Source organism: Aspergillus caelatus (assembly GCF_009193585.1).
Source record: "Aspergillus caelatus strain CBS 763.97 unplaced genomic scaffold BDV27scaffold_115, whole genome shotgun sequence".
Lineage (NCBI taxonomy): Eukaryota > Fungi > Ascomycota > Eurotiomycetes > Eurotiales > Aspergillaceae > Aspergillus > Aspergillus caelatus.
This window is the reverse complement of record NW_022475378.1, coordinates 65,953-83,485: the sequence shown is the minus strand read 5'-3', so window position 1 is coordinate 83,485 and position 17,533 is coordinate 65,953. Positions and strand designations below refer to the sequence as shown.

The 17,533-nt window shown below is 49.7% G+C and overlaps 6 protein-coding genes across 6 annotated transcripts; 2 read left to right on the top strand and 4 right to left on the bottom strand.

Annotated features, from left to right (window-relative positions):
• Positions 1-602: 602 nt before the first annotated feature.
• On the top strand, positions 603-2,678 carry BDV27DRAFT_129987 (glycoside hydrolase family 125 protein; the record flags this gene model as incomplete). The annotated part of the gene is made up of 3 exons (XM_032067334.1): positions 603-922; positions 987-2,191; positions 2,265-2,678. Coding segments are annotated over exons 1-3 (1,610 nt in total), but the record flags the coding sequence as incomplete, so codon positions are not given.
• Positions 2,679-2,777: 99 nt separating this feature from the next.
• BDV27DRAFT_146171 (Pex12 amino terminal region-domain-containing protein) lies at positions 2,778-6,596 on the bottom strand (the record flags this gene model as incomplete). Its single annotated transcript, XM_032070530.1, has 3 exons — positions 2,778-4,186; positions 4,239-4,279; positions 4,630-6,596. The coding sequence occupies 3 exons, from the start codon at positions 6,594-6,596 to the stop codon at positions 2,778-2,780; spliced, it is 3,417 nt and encodes a 1,138-aa protein (XP_031926466.1).
• A 182-nt stretch (positions 6,597-6,778) lies between these two features.
• BDV27DRAFT_129981 (ribosome-binding protein NMD3) lies at positions 6,779-8,723 on the top strand. The gene is made up of 4 exons (XM_032067333.1): positions 6,779-6,903; positions 6,962-7,103; positions 7,153-7,443; positions 7,502-8,723. Exons 1-4 carry the CDS (start codon positions 6,845-6,847, stop codon positions 8,573-8,575), a joined length of 1,566 nt encoding a protein of 521 aa, XP_031926465.1. The 5' UTR covers positions 6,779-6,844; the 3' UTR covers positions 8,576-8,723.
• Positions 8,724-8,741: 18 nt separating this feature from the next.
• On the bottom strand, positions 8,742-9,843 carry BDV27DRAFT_129980 (RNA-binding ATPase activator ESF2). Its single transcript, XM_032067332.1, has one exon. The coding sequence runs from the start codon at positions 9,754-9,756 to the stop codon at positions 8,755-8,757; it is 1,002 nt and encodes a 333-aa protein (XP_031926464.1). The 5' UTR covers positions 9,757-9,843; the 3' UTR covers positions 8,742-8,754.
• Positions 9,844-10,053: 210 nt separating this feature from the next.
• On the bottom strand, positions 10,054-12,166 carry BDV27DRAFT_129979 (coenzyme A transporter). Its single transcript, XM_032067331.1, has 2 exons — positions 11,428-12,166; positions 10,054-11,350 (listed from the first exon to the last, which is right to left on the bottom strand). Exons 1-2 carry the CDS (start codon positions 11,749-11,751, stop codon positions 10,370-10,372), a joined length of 1,305 nt encoding a protein of 434 aa, XP_031926463.1. The 5' UTR covers positions 11,752-12,166; the 3' UTR covers positions 10,054-10,369.
• An 80-nt stretch (positions 12,167-12,246) lies between these two features.
• Positions 12,247-16,510, bottom strand: BDV27DRAFT_7473 (DDT domain protein). The gene is made up of 8 exons (XM_032077474.1): positions 16,311-16,510; positions 15,976-16,050; positions 15,818-15,883; positions 15,619-15,762; positions 15,460-15,562; positions 15,384-15,400; positions 13,725-15,322; positions 12,247-13,670 (listed from the first exon to the last, which is right to left on the bottom strand). Exons 2-8 carry the CDS (start codon positions 15,976-15,978, stop codon positions 12,599-12,601), a joined length of 3,003 nt encoding a protein of 1,000 aa, XP_031926462.1. The 5' UTR covers positions 15,979-16,050; positions 16,311-16,510; the 3' UTR covers positions 12,247-12,598.
• Positions 16,511-17,533: the final 1,023 nt, after the last annotated feature.

Here is a 17,533-nt window from a genome sequence, read left to right as displayed (position 1 = left end):
GAGTTTATGTATACCAAATAGCATATTTGCAAGCCTGCGTGTCCGCATTACCTCGAATAATAGAAGTATATCTATCCATTGCCATGATTCCTTTGTTTCTTCACTCGGCGTATCAAGGTCCGTCCATAGTACCCACTTCATGCGGGGGATGCTGGTAGTAGTGAGAAGTGAGAGGATGACAGACATCCAGAGAATGAGAGGAGCATGGCTGATATAACAAATTAACATCAGTCTCTATTTCTGCCTTTTACAGTGAAAGACCTTCTCAGTACCTGTGTTTCAGAGAATTGGCAGATCTATTACCATACGTTCTTCTGAAATGCCGATCCTCCCGATGTTATCATTGTTTTGTTTTGTTTTGTTGATTTGCGGGGAAGATTCAGTAAACCCTCATTTAGCATGCACAGACTATAAAGAGATCGACAGTCATGCCTTCTCTTCCCAGTGTAACAGTGACAGTGCGATGTGACCCTTCATGTCTCCCAGGGTATTCGGAAATTCTCCGAGAAGTTGACCCCTCCGATATTGACTGTGTATTCAATTAGTATTGAGAGACAGCAGCATATAAACAACACTGACCCTCCTCCGTTTTCGAGCTTTCTCCGCATTCCACCTTCCACTTGGCATTTAATTTACTCCGTACAAGGAACCACAACACATCCCTTAACTGCCAACTTCTGTCGCCAATATCCATAGTCTTTGATCGCTGTTCCAGGCTGATCGCAATCCCCATACATACGCGACAACCTGAAACACAAAACTCGCCGTCTGAAGTCCCGTCCATCATGACGCGCTCCTCAGCGGCGCTGGTCGTCGCCCTTGCAGCTTGCTGGAACGCACAGGGCTCTGCAGGACAACCTGACGACCCTGCAATTCTGCGACGGGCCTGTCCGGATTATCTCACATACTCCACAGCACCTCAGTTAGTTCCCTATTCGTCCTCGCGATCGCAGCCATCTTCCTCATGCTAAGTCCCTCTTCCGCAGCCCCCCATACAGCGGAGGTCCTTTGAACCTACCCTTCCAACGACCAGCTCAAGAATGTCGCACCTTCAGCTCCCCAGCAGTAGAACAGGTCATTGAAGACATCACATCGCGCATAGAAGACAAAGATCTAGCACAATTGTTCAAGAACGCCTTCCCCAACACCCTAGACACAACCATCAGATGGCACACTGACGGATCCACCGCACAAGCATCACGAAGGGCCAAAAGAGCCGGATCGCAATGGAACGGTCCCCAGACCTTCGTCGTAACAGGCGATATTAACGCAGAATGGCTGCGCGACTCAACAAACCAACTGTCAGGCTACCAGGCCCTAGCCAAGAAAGACAAGAACCTGCACAACCTCATCCTAGGAGCGATCAACACGCAGGCTGAATTCGTCATCCAATCTCCATACTGCAATGCCTTCCAGCCGCCACCACCCAGCGGTATCCAGGCCACGGACAACGGCCAGGACGACACGGTCCACCCCGCATACGAACCGTCCGTCGTATTCGAATGCAAGTACGAGCTCGACTCCCTCGCCAACTTCCTCGCCCTCGGGACGGAATTATATGAAAACACAGGATCAACAGAGTTCCTCACTGACCGGTGGTACCTCGCCCTGGACACCCTCTTGAAAGTCCTAGACGCGCAATCACAGCCAACCTTCAACAACGACGAGTTCGTCACAAACCAGTACACCTTCCAGCGCACCACCACCCTAGGCACAGAAACGCTCAACCTCGCCGGCGTCGGGAACCCGCTGAACCACGGCACCGGGCTCATCCGCAGTGCATTCCGGCCCAGCGACGACGCCACCGTCCTAGGCTTCTTTATCCCGCCCAACGCCATGATGGCCGTCCAGCTGAAGAAGACAGCAGAGGTGCTCCGCAAAGCAGGTGGCAAAACGGACCTGGCGCAACAGCTCCAAGACCGAGGCGAGAATCTCGACAAAGCAGTCCGCGAACACGGCGTAGTTAATCACCCCAAGTTCGGAGATGTCTTTGCGTTCGAAGTCGATGGTTACGGATCCCGCATTCTTATGGACGATGCTAACGTTCCTTCTCTCCTTTCGCTCCCCGTCTTGGGTTACGTCGACAAGGATGATGAGGTATATCAGAATACCCGGAAGATGGTCCTCAGCAAGGATGGTAACCCGTATTATCTGACTGGATCTGCTTTCCATGGTATTGGTGGTCCTCATAGTATGACTTTCCCTTCCCCACCCCCCTCCCCATTCATCATACTAGAAGATAAGTTCTAATGAAAATCGCACAGTCGGCCTCCAAAACGCCTGGCCAATGTCCCTTCTCATCCAGGCCCAGACCTCCGACTCAGACGCCGAGATTATCGAGTGCATCAATCTTGTCCGGAACTCGAGTCTCCTGGGTCTTGTGCACGAATCTATCGACGTTAATAATATTGAAAAGTATACCAGGCCGTGGTTTGCATGGGCGAACTCGGTCTTTGCTCAGACTATTCTCAAGGTTGCAAAGGAAAGGCCGCATTTGATTTTTGGGGAGGGGGCGAAGCCGTATGTTATTGAGTGAGTGACTGGTTTGGTCTCTTGGTAGGTTATACCCGGATCTTTGTGCTAAAGATTAGTGTTGTGATGGCGTCAGTACTTAATATGAGGTGTGTATATATGGTACCACGGTGAAATATAGGTATACCGCAAATTTAAGAACTCGGAGTCTTAATAAGATAGCTTTGGAGTATTTACTAAAAGCGTATGTAATTGACCATGTCACGTGTAATATATGCTATAACGGGTGTTTGTACAGTAGAATTCTAAATCAATACTCTTCTCAGGCCTTCCGTGCCACCCAACACTCTTCTTCCCGTCACAGGACACCTGCCCTTCCCACTTTCCCATTTCCCCTCCCGACTCTGACCGGGGCCACCAGCCTTCTCCTTGTCGCTCTTCTTTACCTCCTCACCCTCGGACTCATCCTCCCACGGGGCACTTGTGTTTTCCCCATTCATGAAGTCAATTTGTTTTTGATGCTCTCCGTTAAGCCAATGGAAGACACAGACATAACAGAAAACATACCCCGTCTGGCATGCAGTTGGATTTGCCAGCTGATTGAGACAGATGGGACAGGTAGATGCCGCGTCCGAATCTGGGGGTGGAAGAGGGACGGTAAAGATAGGTAAGTATGAGGTAGCCGAGATAGGCGGTTGGGGGCGTTTGCGGGAAGATTTGAGGGCCGATTTCCGCGTCGGCGAGTCAGGTTCTTGTTTCTTCTTCTCTTTCTCTTCGGCGAGCTTCTTTCTCTCCGATGGAAGGACCATTCCGTTTGTGACTGGAGCAGGTAGGTCCAGGACTTCGGTTGCTTTGCGGGCTAGTTGGCGCGAGAAGTCGCTCGCGTGCCACCATTCGAGGAACTTCAGGGCAAAGATAGATGCGGGGAGGAAGTAGCGGAGAGATGTCAGGAGTTGAGGGTAGAGGTTCTGGGGGCTCAGTAGGCCTAGCAGGCCGGAACCTGGGCGGGAGCGTCCGCGGCCACCGGGGCCAGCGGCTGGTTTCGCTTCCAGCATGTCTGCAATGGCCTTGTGGTCGGCACCACCCAGACGACGAATACGAGTGCCGATGAGCCAAAGGAATGGAGAGGAATATTTTGTGTTGTCAAATAGGTAGGCTAGGTTGAAGGCCAGGATAGAGAAGTAGTAAGCGGCGTTGACGGATGGGTATACATTTCGAAGAAACCACTTATAGTAGTGGTGTAATCGCTGCCGGATGGTTGGGTTTGGCGGGAGGTCATCATTAGGGTCATATCGGGGACCGCCACTCATGATCAGCGACGCCTGCGGTGCGGCGTGGATATCGTAGCCTTCGTCTAGCTTGCACTTGAGATACGGAATACCGACCATGATGAGCAAGTTCTTCCACACATCTGAGGAGCGCAGTTTAAGTGTCTCACGGACTGGCCCTGGAGCGCCGAGCTGGGCGCGTGGGATCTCGCCATTCTTGGTCAGGAGAACGCGCTCACGCTTGAGAGAGTAGAAGTTCTCGGTGAAAGAGCCTCCAAAATTGCGGAGATAGTACCGCTCAACTACCAAAGATAGAAGTGCGTAAATCTCATCGTAGGAGTTCAGTATCCGCAGCAGATACCGAGGATGGCGATGGGTGGCAACCGCGAGGATATATCGAATGGATGGGGGTAGAAGGTCCGACAGTTGCTGTTCGGCGAGGAGTTCTATGCGTTATCAGCCGGCGGTCATCGGAACCGTTAGAGCATTGCAACCTACCGAAGAGAGACGGCTTGAGCTCGTCAAACTCCTGTTGAAGACTGGGTAGATATTCCATAGCGAGGATATCGGCCAGTCATCCTCCTCCAGACGCTGAATTGATTGTTGTTTGGAATGGCAGAAGATGTGGAGATGAAGTCGGATGCGGTGCTCGACCCCGGACGGCGTTTGGACGGATTGAGCCGAGGCTTATCGGCATGTGCCTTGGCCCTTATCGTAGTTCCCAATATGGTAAGTGCTATCGATTGCCAGTATACAAGGGGGTTTGGTATTATACAAGACTATAAAAATACAATTGTTATATACATTTCCAATGGTTCAACAGCACCCTAAGGATGCAATAGAGTCCGACACAGCCAAGATGGTCATAGGCTAGATATTTCTTTGGCACTGGTTCCATATTCGCGCCAAGTCACTTGTAGCTCCGCTCGCCGCGCTTTGTTCAATATCCGGGTCTGCCACAACAAGGCATTGTTTTACATGCTGTAGGAGCCGCCCCTGCAAGGGAATTGGAGTTTCCTCCCGGGTCATCATGGGCACCCATGTTGACAGACAGTCTCGAGCGCGAAGCTCATCGCCTAATTCGGCATGTAGCTGGAAAAGCATCTCGTAGTCTGCACCGGTACGTGGGCTATTAGTCAGAGGCAATTTGCGCCACAACTTCCAGAATCCATCATAGTCCTGGTTCTGAAAGAGTGTTGCCATGAGAACGCGGGAGTGGTCGGCATCAAAAGGTAGGTCAAGGGTTTTTATAATACGTGAAATTCGTTGGGCCACTTCAGGGGATGCGGTACTAGTCGCTCTATGTAGCATGTTTAACACTTTCATATTCAGAACATTTGTACCACGAAGGGAGAGATGTTCCAAAACCCGAACAGCAAGTTCTCTGTCCGAGTCTGGCAAAAAAGACCCACTATTGCGGTCATCCGGGGGCGACTCCGTCAACATTGTCGACACAACGTCGAAGCCAAGATCGTCAGAGACATGATATCCTGAAGCAGTGCATCTCATGAACGCAGTCCATAAGTCTTCTTTGCTGTAGGCCGAGTGTTGTCGGGAAATAGCCATGCATAGTAGTTTGACATGGGCTACAGCGGATTCCTCTGCAGACAGGGCTGACAAACGGTTATAGAAAAGTTGAAGAAAGAGGGTCGATCCTTGGTCTTCTGGGCCAGTCCCCAGCTCGTGCCGAGCGGTCTCACTTGGCAAGCTTTCAAGATATTGGAATAAGGAGTATGTAGAAATACCAGCACTAAAAACATCTCCATGAGCAAGGCGTCCGCTTGGCGGTCCCGATGCCATAAACCTTGCTACACTGTTGACATCCTCACTACCGTTCGGATGGCCGATAGGTCTGGTGCTGTGAAAATGCCTCTTCTGCTCGAATAGGAGGCTTACTGTTGACCTGCGGACTTTTCCAGATTCACGGTCAGATGGTGGTAGATATATCGAGTTGGAATCACGAACCTCTTCAGGAGGTGCATTACGAGTGACCTCGGAATACTTCTGTTTCTCTCGTTCGGCGCGGTCTAGGGCTCCCTGCCATAGGCTTTCAAGGTCGACTTCAGCCCTCTTCTCCTCTGTGAAGATCTGCACGACAATCCTCGTACCCCTGCCGACCTTGCCAAATCCCTCAAACGTTTCGTCTTTCTCCAGAACAGGGCTCTCCTCCACAACGCCAGCGTTCACACATATCCAGCCGGTAGTAATTCCATCATCCTTGTCATCAAACATGGCGCCGGAACGGCTTGCAAGTCTGGCTCGACGGGCTTTGCGTCGCAGCTTGATCTTGAGCTCATTCCGACCCAGTAACCCATCCGCGTATGGGGACAATTTGTAATTGCTCCTCAGCCAGCGACAGAGACGGTCTGCGGAAACGTTTAGATGCTTCACACTTCTGGCCGTTCCGATGATCATAATGACATTTGCGCCAAGAGCAGGAGGTGTTTCCAGATCCCGTAAGTCAATCAGCTTAAGTTCATCTAATCCAAGGTCTTTGAAAACATAATCTAGGAATGGGGAAAGAATCGCAGGTGGGTCCTCTGGTAAGTCTGGAATTTGATCTCGGGACGATATCTGCGAGTCGGAGACTGGCATGTCTTCTTGCAGATACCATGGAATATGACTAGTCGATCCGGACGGTTCATTGTCTGAAGAAATCTCTCTTCCTTCTGTGGGCGTGGGATGCGACGGCTGCTCTGATGCAAGGTAGGATACTGAAGCAAAGGCTCGTGGATTGTGCTTGTAGGGTGAGGGTACAGGGAAAGGCCGACGAAGTTTGGAGGCAGAATTTATGGTCCGAAGCGGCAATATGGCCTCCTGGCGACACCAGGGGCCCCTCAACAATGTCCGATGCATCATGCGAGTATATTACAGATGTGAAAATGTTGCTGGATGGGAAGGGTATCAGAAAAAACGATGACATCTGCTCAAGCTCAGAGCAAACATGACAAACACATTCATTATTAAGCAATCAAACAAAACAAACGGAAATCTTTCCCCCGCGGCAAAAAAAAAAAGTTACAAATCAAGTAACCCTTAGTTTCACTTCAACCTACCTCTTTTTGTCTCGGTTTCATATCAGTCTGCGGCAGGAATTTGCAAATATGTCGATGGATCTGGATGCGCCGGTCCCTATCGCTGCGCAGGACCATGTAGCTGCGACGTATGTCGACCTCCTTTCTTCTTATCTTACCCCGCTATGGCTAACACATATATACTAGTATTCTCTGTTGCAACTGCGGTGCCCCGATCGATGGAACAACAGCGGCCGGTGCGCTTTGTCAAGACTGTGTTAGGTCGACTGTCGATATTTCTGAAGGTATCCAAAGAGAGGCGGTTGTCCATACTTGCAGGGATTGTGAGGTGGGTTCATCTCAGAAGTGGTCATTAGGGTGTCACTAACCCTGCGCAGCGGTGGCTTCTACCCCCCAACAGCTGGGTCAGTGCAGCGCTCGAGTCAAAAGAATTGTTGGCACTATGTCTGCGCAAGCTTCGCGGCCTGACGAAGGTCCGGATCATCGACGCCAGTTTCATCTGGACTGAACCTCACTCAAGACGTATCAAAGTCAAGATCACCATTCAACAGGAGGTGGCCGCAGGGACAATTCTGCAACAGGCATTTGTTGTCGAGTATGTCGTTCATTACCAGCAATGTTCAGATTGTCTTCGTTCGTTTTCCCCACATACGTGGGTCGCATCAGTTGTAAGTTACCAGTTTGGCAATTTCCCGAGGGTAATAGCTGTGCTAACTCACTTGGCAGCAAGTACGACAAAAGGTTCCGCATAAGCGAACATTCCTTTATCTAGAACAACTTATTCTTCGTCACCGCGCGCATCAGGAAACCAATAACATCAAGGAAGCAAAGGACGGATTGGACTTCTACTTCAGCCAGAGAAGCCATGCAGAGAAGATGGTTGAATTCCTTTCTTCGGTTGTGCCTGTCAAGGTGAAGAAGGCATCAGAGCTTATCTCTATGGACATTCATACATCGACGAAGTCCTACAAGTTCTCCTACTCGGTCGAAATAGTCCCTATTTGCAAGGATGACCTCGTCGCTATCCCTATCAAATTAGCCCGGTCGATAGGTAATATCTCGCCACTGACACTATGCTACCGGATCGGAACTACAATTCAACTCTTGGATCCCAACACACTACAGACTGCTGAGGTTCCTGGCGCGACCTACTGGAGATCGCCGTTCAAGAATCTCGCGGATGTCACTGAGTTGGTTGAGTTCATCGTGATGGATATTGAGCCGGTAGGCAGATCAAACGGGCGATTCCACCTTGCCGAAGCAACTGTTGCTCGTGCGTCGGACTTGGGCTCAAATGACCAGACCTACTTCACCCGTACTCATCTAGGCGGGATTCTCCATGTTGGAGACTCTGTTCTAGGCTACCATCTGACTGGCTCGATGTTCAACGACCCCAACTATGATGCTATTGAGGCCAGTAACCAATACAGCTCTACGATTCCTGATGTTGTTCTTGTCAAGAAGCACTATACTCGCAAGAAGAACAAGTCCCGCAACTGGCGAGTCAAGCGTATGGCTCGTGAGCACGAGGAGGAAGCACTCCAAGCCTCTACCGGCGGAAGCCGCAAACAGGAACAGGAACGTGAGCGTCTCGAAGCCGATTTCGAAATGTTCCTTCGCGACGTTGAGGAAGACCAGGAGCTGCGCGGCACTATCGAGCTATACAAGGCCAGGAAGAACCAGAATGCTGGTGGTATGGAGATGGACGAAGACGATGATGATGATGAGGGCGTGCCGAAGATCAACATGGACGAGTTGCTTGATGACTTTGATGAGCTGAACATGAACGATGACGAATAAGTTCTGTCGAACTACAATCATGATTTCACACCAAGGGTCCGGCGTTCATTGGCGACATTGATTTGGCGGTATAAAAGTTAGGTCCGAGTACATAGCAAAAGCAGATCTGCTAGAATATTGAAATCAACAAAGCTTGTTTCGCTGATAAGGATATCCTTTAAAACTTGTACACGAATCGACTAGAAAATCTTCCCCAGCACCCTCTTTGTATCATCCTCCAAAGAAGCTGCACCGTCCTTGATTGTATGGCGGCCCTTCTTAACCTCATTCTGCTTGAATGTTCTCCTAACCTTGAGCTCCTTCGTCTGCTGCCCTCCTGCATCACCAGCCTCCATCTTCCTTTTCTTCTTTTCTTCATTCTTCCTCTGCATTCCATCAAGAACCTTACCCGTCTCAACACCCTGAAGGAAGACCTTATCCTCTTTCCTAGCCCGAGAATCTTCAATACGCTGCTTAGCCTCCCTCTCCTGTCTCTCCCTCTGCACTTGTTCCATCAGATCTCCCCATTTGAATCCCTTCAAATACTTCATATTCCACACATCATCATGGTACCAACCCCCCTTCCTCCCCCCAACAATCGATGCATTCAACGTCTCCGCGCAAAGCTTAGCCGTCTTCTTTGACGCAAACTCAACCCATCCATCCGTATACGTCTTCCGCTTATTCGACCTCCTCCGCGGCGCAGAAGCCGGCTTCACAGCAGGCGACAAAAACACCTTCGTAATCGGCCCGAACGACCTCGCCTCAAGCATACTCTTCAACGCAAACGGTTTCAAATAAGGCGGTAAAGACGAGAGATACACAACCCCGGTCTTGTTCTTCTTCGGCGGCTTGCCTTTGTCTAGCGGTTTCCGCTTGCTAGTCTTGGTTTCTTGTTCTGTGACGTCTAGATATTGGGCGCCGGAGGTTTCTTGTTGTTCGTCGTCGTTATCGTCGCTGATATTGTCATCTTCGCTTTGCTGCTGGGGTTTTTTGGCTTTGCGTTTGCTCTTGCTTAGTTTTAGGTCTTCGTCGGAGTCGTTGTCGCTTTGGTCGGATTCGTCGTCTTGGGTTTGGGTTCGTCTGCGCTTGGAGATTCGGGCTTTACTCTCTTCTGCTGCTTCGGAGTCGTAGCCGCGGTCGTTGTCTTCGTCGTCGCTTGGGGCGAGGTCGAGGAATTCGTTTCTCTTGCGGGTTGTCATGTTTTCCCTTTTTGTTTGTCAATAGTAGTGAGGGGTATTCGTTGGAGGGGTTGTTGTGTTTCTTTTCTCCTTTTTGGGGTTTCGAGGATGTATGCAATTTTCAGATCGACTGGGCTTAAAATGATTGTTCTGGAAAGGCCGACAGCTTTTTTTGTTCCGCTGTTGGTCTGTGCTTTCGTGCAGGTGGCTGGCCAATCAGAGGGGGACTTTGGGTACATACTTTAAGGTATAGTATTAGGTGGAGGTAGTATACTGAGTGAAGATTAATTTGCTTAGTCCTGATGGTGATTTACTTCTTTTAAAACTCTTTTCAATAGGTATATTCTTCATCTATAAACACTCCTGTTCATGCACAAAATTCCAACTATGTGCCCTATGTACAGTACCACGAGAGGCAGCTCTTGCCTCACTATGCAAAGAATGGGTATGAACAATGTCAAACGTGACAACCAAACGACGCCAATACCTCTGAATCTAGGTAAAATGGGAAGGGAAAAAAATATGTAAGGAAAACAGTAGAAAACTGGAGTCCGCCTGGCAAGATGTCTCGAGACTTGCCCAAATGGAAAGGTCGAAGCGAAATAAAGAGACACAGTCAGTCGCTTCAGCATTCTCAAATCCCCAGGGACCATTTCATCCGCTCGTACACGAAAAAGCTCACGGCTGTCATGGGAATGATCTTGAGGTATCCAATGCTCAGGCCAACCCAGAACCCCCGGAAGCCTCTCTCGAGCCAGATCGTCCGGGCCGTCTCGGCGATTCCTAGTCGATGACCATCGCCCACTACTCCTCCTACTTGCATTCGCCGCCGGACGACCTCCAGCGGGTAGGATGACGTCTGAGAGACAAGACCGGCAAGGGCCCCAGAGAAAAGTTCCGCCGCCGCGGTTAGTTGAGCGCGATGTGAACCTTTCTTGGACTGCGATTCAGATCCTGGAATAGTTGTGTATTGCGAGAGTCCCGGTGACCGAAGCCAGTCACCAACGGTGTCATGCGTAAGGAAAGACACTCCCGCATAGGGAAGCATTCCCAGGAGGGTAGGCGTAAATCCACGATAAAAGTTCGCCAGTCCAGAGCTAGGAACTACTTTATTCACGGCAGAAGAGACTTCGGCCGTGGCAGTGACTGCAGCTGAGGCCGAGGGGCTGGACGACAGTCCGCTTGGTACGGAAGGCGGCGAAACCCGCTCGCGGTAGATCTGTCGGAAAATATCCGTGAAGGAAGAGCGAGAAGATCGCTTAGTCTCGAACGCCAATCGTACTCGAATTAGCTCCAACGGATACGTAAAAAAAACTGATGTGATCCCCGCCAAACTCCCAGAAATCAAGCGGCGGAATGGTGTTTCCTTGTCCCGAGACGGGATTATCACCGCTCGGATCTGTTCATATGCGAGAAACTTGATGGCGGCATAAGGGAAAATGCGGAGAAGGGTCGCAGAATGACCTTTAAACAGGCCTCTCCTCCCTTCGTGACGATTGATGTCCCGAACCGCGAATAACAGGCCAGACCAGCTGCCTGTATACTTGGCGAACTGCGGGTTCGACGCCTGGAAAAGGATTTTGACACGGTCAAGCGGCGCAACTACCGTTTTTGCCTATAAGAACAACAGTTAGCATTCGACATACTCACGACACTTCAACTAGCACGATAAGCTTAAACGTTGTAACGTACCGCACACCCCGCCACACCCCCCGCAAGGCCACTCCTTAATACATAGTCCAAGCTCCGCTTGTTCATCTGTTGCGGGCCTCCAAGGCCATTATTTTTATAACCCGGTGACGAAGCATCATCGACGGCGGTCGTTTGTGTCGTGGCTACCGCCGTGTTCCTACTTATATCACCAGTCGTGGGCCCTCGTGCTGGTCTTGAATCTGCGACCTGTTCCATCTGAAGATGCGAGTGGGGGACGGCGTCCGATATTACGCGATAAGGCTGAGGGTTTCTGGGGCTGATTGGTGATGAATCATGTACATGTTCCGGTGCGACAGCAGACATGAGTACAAGTACATCCAGGCAGGAAGCCCGGTTGGATGGTGGTGAGGAGAATCCGACGTCAAGGTCACGGGCTACCGGAAAGTAATCAATGCCATGGATATCTCACAAAAGAATTTCAAGCCGGAGATAAGATGGATATCCCCAACGGAGAAAGAAGATAACCTTCCGAATGACAGACAGCAAATAACAGGTAAATTGCAGTATCCTCTATGAACGACACACAGAACAATTATCAATTAGAAAAAACGACCTGATCGCATTCTTCCTCCTCCGGGTGGAAAGCGGAAACTCGGCGGAAGTGACGTTACGCCGCTGACGTGCCGATACGACCCGCCTCCCTTTAAATAGGGCCTGCGTACGGTCTTAATACGCGACGGTAACCGAGTGGCGGATGTTTGCTGTCACATGACTGTCGGGTGGCCAACGGCTGACCACGGATTTGTCAACTTGACGAAGATCCAGTCGTAGTAAGTAGTAAGTACACAGGTAAAATATCCAAATGGTGCTTGGAAAACCAGTTATGTTCTCATTGATGGTGCTCTATTATGTCTCTATGTCCTGATGCTTCATCTGCAGTGCAACAAGTTTTCCCTCCCGTCAGCTGAAAAGCTACTAGAGAGTTGATCTATATACAAACGTCTACCAACTAAACTTTCCTCAGCTCCCCGATGCAATATATCCTCACTTTGTACATAAAAGATATGTGTTGCGATCCAAACTTTCATGGTCTCGTTGCTCGTGTATACCAGTGAAAAGACCTTTTTATTTGCTTGCCGCTCCCCCAAATGTATCCTTAAACCCCATAAAAGGTCCCATAAAAACGCCGACCGAGTCAAAAACGGAAGTTCTAGAAGTGGTAACGTGAGCCTTGCCTTGTCAAGGGTTTGCCCTGGCGATTAACTGCCTTGATCTCCTTGGGGTCGTCAGTGGCCCTCTTGGCTCGCTTGGTTGGTCGCGAAGCATCTATATGAAGATGTCCGTTCTCAGACATAGCCGTCGTGTTATGCCAGCTCAGGCAACGGTGCTTGTGGTCGTCCACGTAGGTCTTGTTTCTGGTCGTCATCCGCTTCGTGGGTATCTCCTCCGACTCAGCCCTTTCGGCCGTCTGCGCAAGATATTCCGTACGGAACTTCATGTACTTGACAATGTTGTCACGCTGAAGCAACAGCTCTTTGCGTAATCTCAACTCTCGATTGCCCCGTGAGTCAAGCCAATCGATTAGTTTGTCCAAAGCATCAGGGTCATCATAGTAGCCCCATTCATCCGCGTTCGAGAGTCTGGTCGGTCCTTCTTCGGCCTTCTTGCGATCCGCTGGAGTCATATGGAATTCTTTCTGGTATTGCTTCTTCTGATCTTCAGGCACGTCAATGAACCCTACACGCTCCATTTCGTCAGGGCCTTGAACCCATAAGCGGCCATTGGCAAATTGTGCCTCTGCCGTTGAACTGTTCGGCATCCCCCCGTATGGCATTGCGTTTCGCTCGAACCACCAATATCGGTTACAAAACCTGTCCTTTCCAAGACATCTGGTACGTGGGCAATCGGCTTCTCTTAAATCGTTGTCCACCACGTCGATCTTCTCTTCGAGCTTTTCGATGTTCGCTTTTTGGTCATCGATCTTTTTCAGCACCCTCTGATACTGCTTCGTGCCCTTCGGCTGTTTCGCCAACTGTTCCTTTCGTTTCTGCTCTTCTTCGTGCTTCCGTTTCCTCTCAAGAACCCTATCCAATCCTCCGCGCAGCGACCGTTGGGGAACTTCCTCTTCCTCTTCGGAATCCGCGACTTGATCAGACTCTCCGTCAACTCCGGTCATCTTGGAGTCTTCCAGTGCTTCCATTTCTGGCGCTGGAGAGGGGGACTTTTCTGGCTCAGGCTGGAGTGCTTTCCGTTCTTGGTGTAACCGTCGAAGTTCTTCGAGCCTGGAATAATATGTCAACCAAACACACTGTTGGAATGTACATCGATCTACTTACCCTGCTTTACGAGCCTTCTGATATTCGATCTTCTCTTTGCGGAACTCGGTCATTTGGTTACTACATTCCTCTAGATAATTTCGAATGGCTTTGGTCTCCAGGCTGAGCATGCATATGATTTGAAGGGCTTCAACGCGCAGGTTAATATCGAGGGTAGCATACTGGCGCTGGACAGTATCTTGGGTCGGCTCCGCATCAAGAGGAGCTAAATGCTTGAGTATATCATTACAGACCTTCTCCATCCGTGGGCGAGCGGATAGTTGGTGCAGTAGCCCTACCATGACCAACTCCCAACCACCGTTGCGGAAGTCTCGCTTCCGGAGACGATCTATCCAACCATAATCTCCAAACATCTCGGCAGCCCGATGAATTTTGACCTCCACTGAATTAGAGCGGCTGCGGTTTGCCTGTGCCTTCAGGTTTTCCGCTTCTGCCTTGGCCAGGCTACTCCGAGTAGTCATTCTAGTCACCACCGGTTCGGGCTCGGGAGTTTCTTCGACTTCCTCTTCTTGATCCTCTTCGTCGGATTCGGAGTCATCTGCTGGAAGGTCGGGGAGCGATATCTGCACAGCACCATTTTCATCCTTCTCGGAATTTACCAGCTTCTTCAAAACAGCACAATGTACCTCAACGAGCAGTTCGCAGTCTACTTCCTCAGATGAAAAGCGCATGGCCTGGAGAAAATCGTCGAAGGTAAACGAGTCCAACTGAAAAACTTCACAGTACACGTTGAGAGTATTCCACGTCTCAAGAAGCAATCCAACTGACTTCATGTCGATGTCGTCATGCAGCAAGTCTTCATCATCAGGACCGTCTGTCTCGTCGACTTTCAAGAACTTCAGAGCTGGCCTTTGCTTTTTCTTTTCGCGGTCCGGTGCGATATCTAGATCCTCGATAGGATATTTGATCGGAGGAGGGGATGGTGGTCTAGGGGTTTCAGTCTTGACGACCACTGCAGTAGCAGTCTGCGATTTCTTTTCGGTATCCTGAGATTTGGACGAACGAGCGGCTCCCGAGGTTTTGTTGCTGACAACAAAAGTCGGGTTGCCATTGAGAGACCTTTGATATTCAAGGAACTGCGCCTCCTTGGACCGCGCCAAATCCTGTTGGGAAAGTTTGGACTTTTGGCCCTTCACGGCAGGTTTTAATTCAGGTAGTTGCTGTGATGCGAAAAACCCGAAGAAACCCTCTTGGTCAGCCTTCTTCATCGCCTTCTTTTCTGCGACCTTAGCTCCGTATTGCAGGTGTTTCGGTACCTCCGTGGGAATTCTGTATTCTTCCGCAATTGATGGTTTCACTAACCAGGGAGCGCCGTTCCATGACTCCCGCGTTACATTGTTCTTGATAAAAGCACGCAACATCTGTTTCGTGAAAGTCTTCCGATCTCGAGTAATGTGCTCTTGGTCCAATAGAGCTTCCTCATTCGGACGATCTAGCACTTTTACGAGATATGTCGCGTACGCTGGTGCTTTAACGGTGCCGTCCGGATGCAGTTGTTCTGCGAAATTGGCTTTGTCTCTGATCATACCATGTAAACGTGTGTTATCATCCAGCAATATCAATACCGGTTCGCCAGGGTAAAAGTCCTGCTTATACTCCTGTATTTGTTGAGTATCAAGTTAGATCATGAGCCAACTCATCTACGATCGTCTAACTCACTTCATAAATCTCATCCACTGTACATCCAGCTGTTAGTTTTCAGAAACTTAAGGAACACAGAACTTGCCATACGCACCAAGGTTGTCGACCCGCGATACAGTGGAGAATTGAATCCTTCGCAAGATGGGCTCCTTCAAAGCGTCAGGGAATGTGTTATTAACTTCCCGCGATTCCTCCAGCTAGTAATAAGACTCAGTATTGGCACCTTAGCAGTAGAACAAGCACAGAGACGTACTTCCGACCTAAGCGCTTCGAAGAATGTCAAGCCTGAATGGCCTGTAATCTCGCAGATAAATCTTCTCTGTTTGTAGAAGTCCATTCGCTGAAGATACGGCTCATACTGAGTAAAGACTTCGTTGGTCTCCGGGATGACCCAGACCTATATAACCGTTGTAAGCATATGTGTCTCCATTGCCCTTGTTGAATGCACATGCCTCGGAACTGTCATCTTCAATAACGGGTCGGGGAAGGTATTGGACGGGCTTCCGCTTGAACAGCACCTAAAATATTGTAAGCAGGCCTCGTTCGCTATATTTGTCTTCTTCTAGCAAATTCGGCGGGCAACACGTAGCCGTGAAAGCTTGCAACGTACCATGGTCCTCTAGGGAATGGAAGAAATGCGCCAATTTAGCATAGATTATTGGTGATGTCGTTGAACATGGACGATCTGCATAATCGGAAGAGACTGTTAGTTCGGTAGACAACAGCGCAAACCAAGGGCGCATGGCAGAACAAAGAGTTGAGGCAAATGGAGTGTGGCCAATGCTGCAAATGGAATTGGCAGTGTTGGGGACAAGGACGCAGGCGCGAACGTATTGCGCGGAGAAGCTCCGGAGCTGTGGCGGAGCTGTAGAGGTATATTCGTAGATCCACCCAAAGCAAAATCGCCAAATACCAGACGAGATAGGTCGTGTGAAGAGAACTTACTGAACGAACGCGTCTCCAATCGCGCTGCACACGGGTGCGCGGGAGTATGGTAGCCCCGACACGAGAACAAAAATCCAGAAAATCGTGTAGCTGCAAGAGAGCTCGGCAGCAATGTGGATCCGCAATGCTGGTTGATATCCAAAAACCAGGTGTCGTGTGGGAGGTCGCGTGAGGAAGGACGAGGACGAGATAGTATGAAAGAAGAAGAAGAAAATGAAGAATCTCCAGAGAAAGAGAAAGGAGAAGCGGTCGCCGCAACGGCAGAACCACCGGGCCATGAGGATCATTGCGGCAAGTGGTGGGAGGGCCGCCGAGGCACGGCGGACGATGATTGGACGAGAGGAGGAGAACTGGCCGAACAAGATGTCGGGCGGACAAAGGACGGCTATACCCGATAGGGAGTAACGCTGAAGGAGTGTGGGAGGGTGCAAGCACTGACTCTCCCCCCATCGCTTCTTGACCCTCTCTACCACCTCGCATCCCCCCAATTATACTAGTATTTGCACTTGTTCGGCTCGTTATTTTCTGTAGATTTTTATGCTATTCTACTTATACGTTATAATCTTCCTATTTCTCCGTAGGCCCTTGATATCAGCATGAGACGTTGGACCATTTCCACGGGGAGTAGTTGGACTACTAGGGTTAATGATGGATAGCCACCACATATACTATACGTCCACAATCAAGAGTTTCCTGGTGAAATATACACCACTGCTTCGCGCAAATCCATCTTTTGTGGTAATTCATGTTTTACTAACTCGGATATTTAAATGCTACTGGAAGCAAGGAAAGGTTTCTGGGATATCCAACATTGGATACTCGGCTGGTCATTTATACAGCCCTCCCCGCCACGACCTCAACAATTACACTTCTATAGCTCAAGGATCATCTGTGCACGCAAGGTAGACAACTACTCATCGCTTCTCCTCGGTCTTGTTTGAAAAGACTACCTTTATTTCAATTTTCCCATACATCATTGCCAAGTAGCAGCTCTTGCTAAAGTATCAAACTTTCAAGCTATATCGCCATCAAAGCTGACGTTCCATGTATAGTACATAATAAACGCTTTATGTTTGCTATATGTATCTTTATATATCGTTCGATGACGTCGTTGGTCTCGCTATCTCCCAATAATAAAATTCGAAATATGTTTCGCCTCATGCAAAGCTACCCCCGATGCTTGCACGAATGCGAGAGATCCCCAGAATTCTACGCCCTTCTAG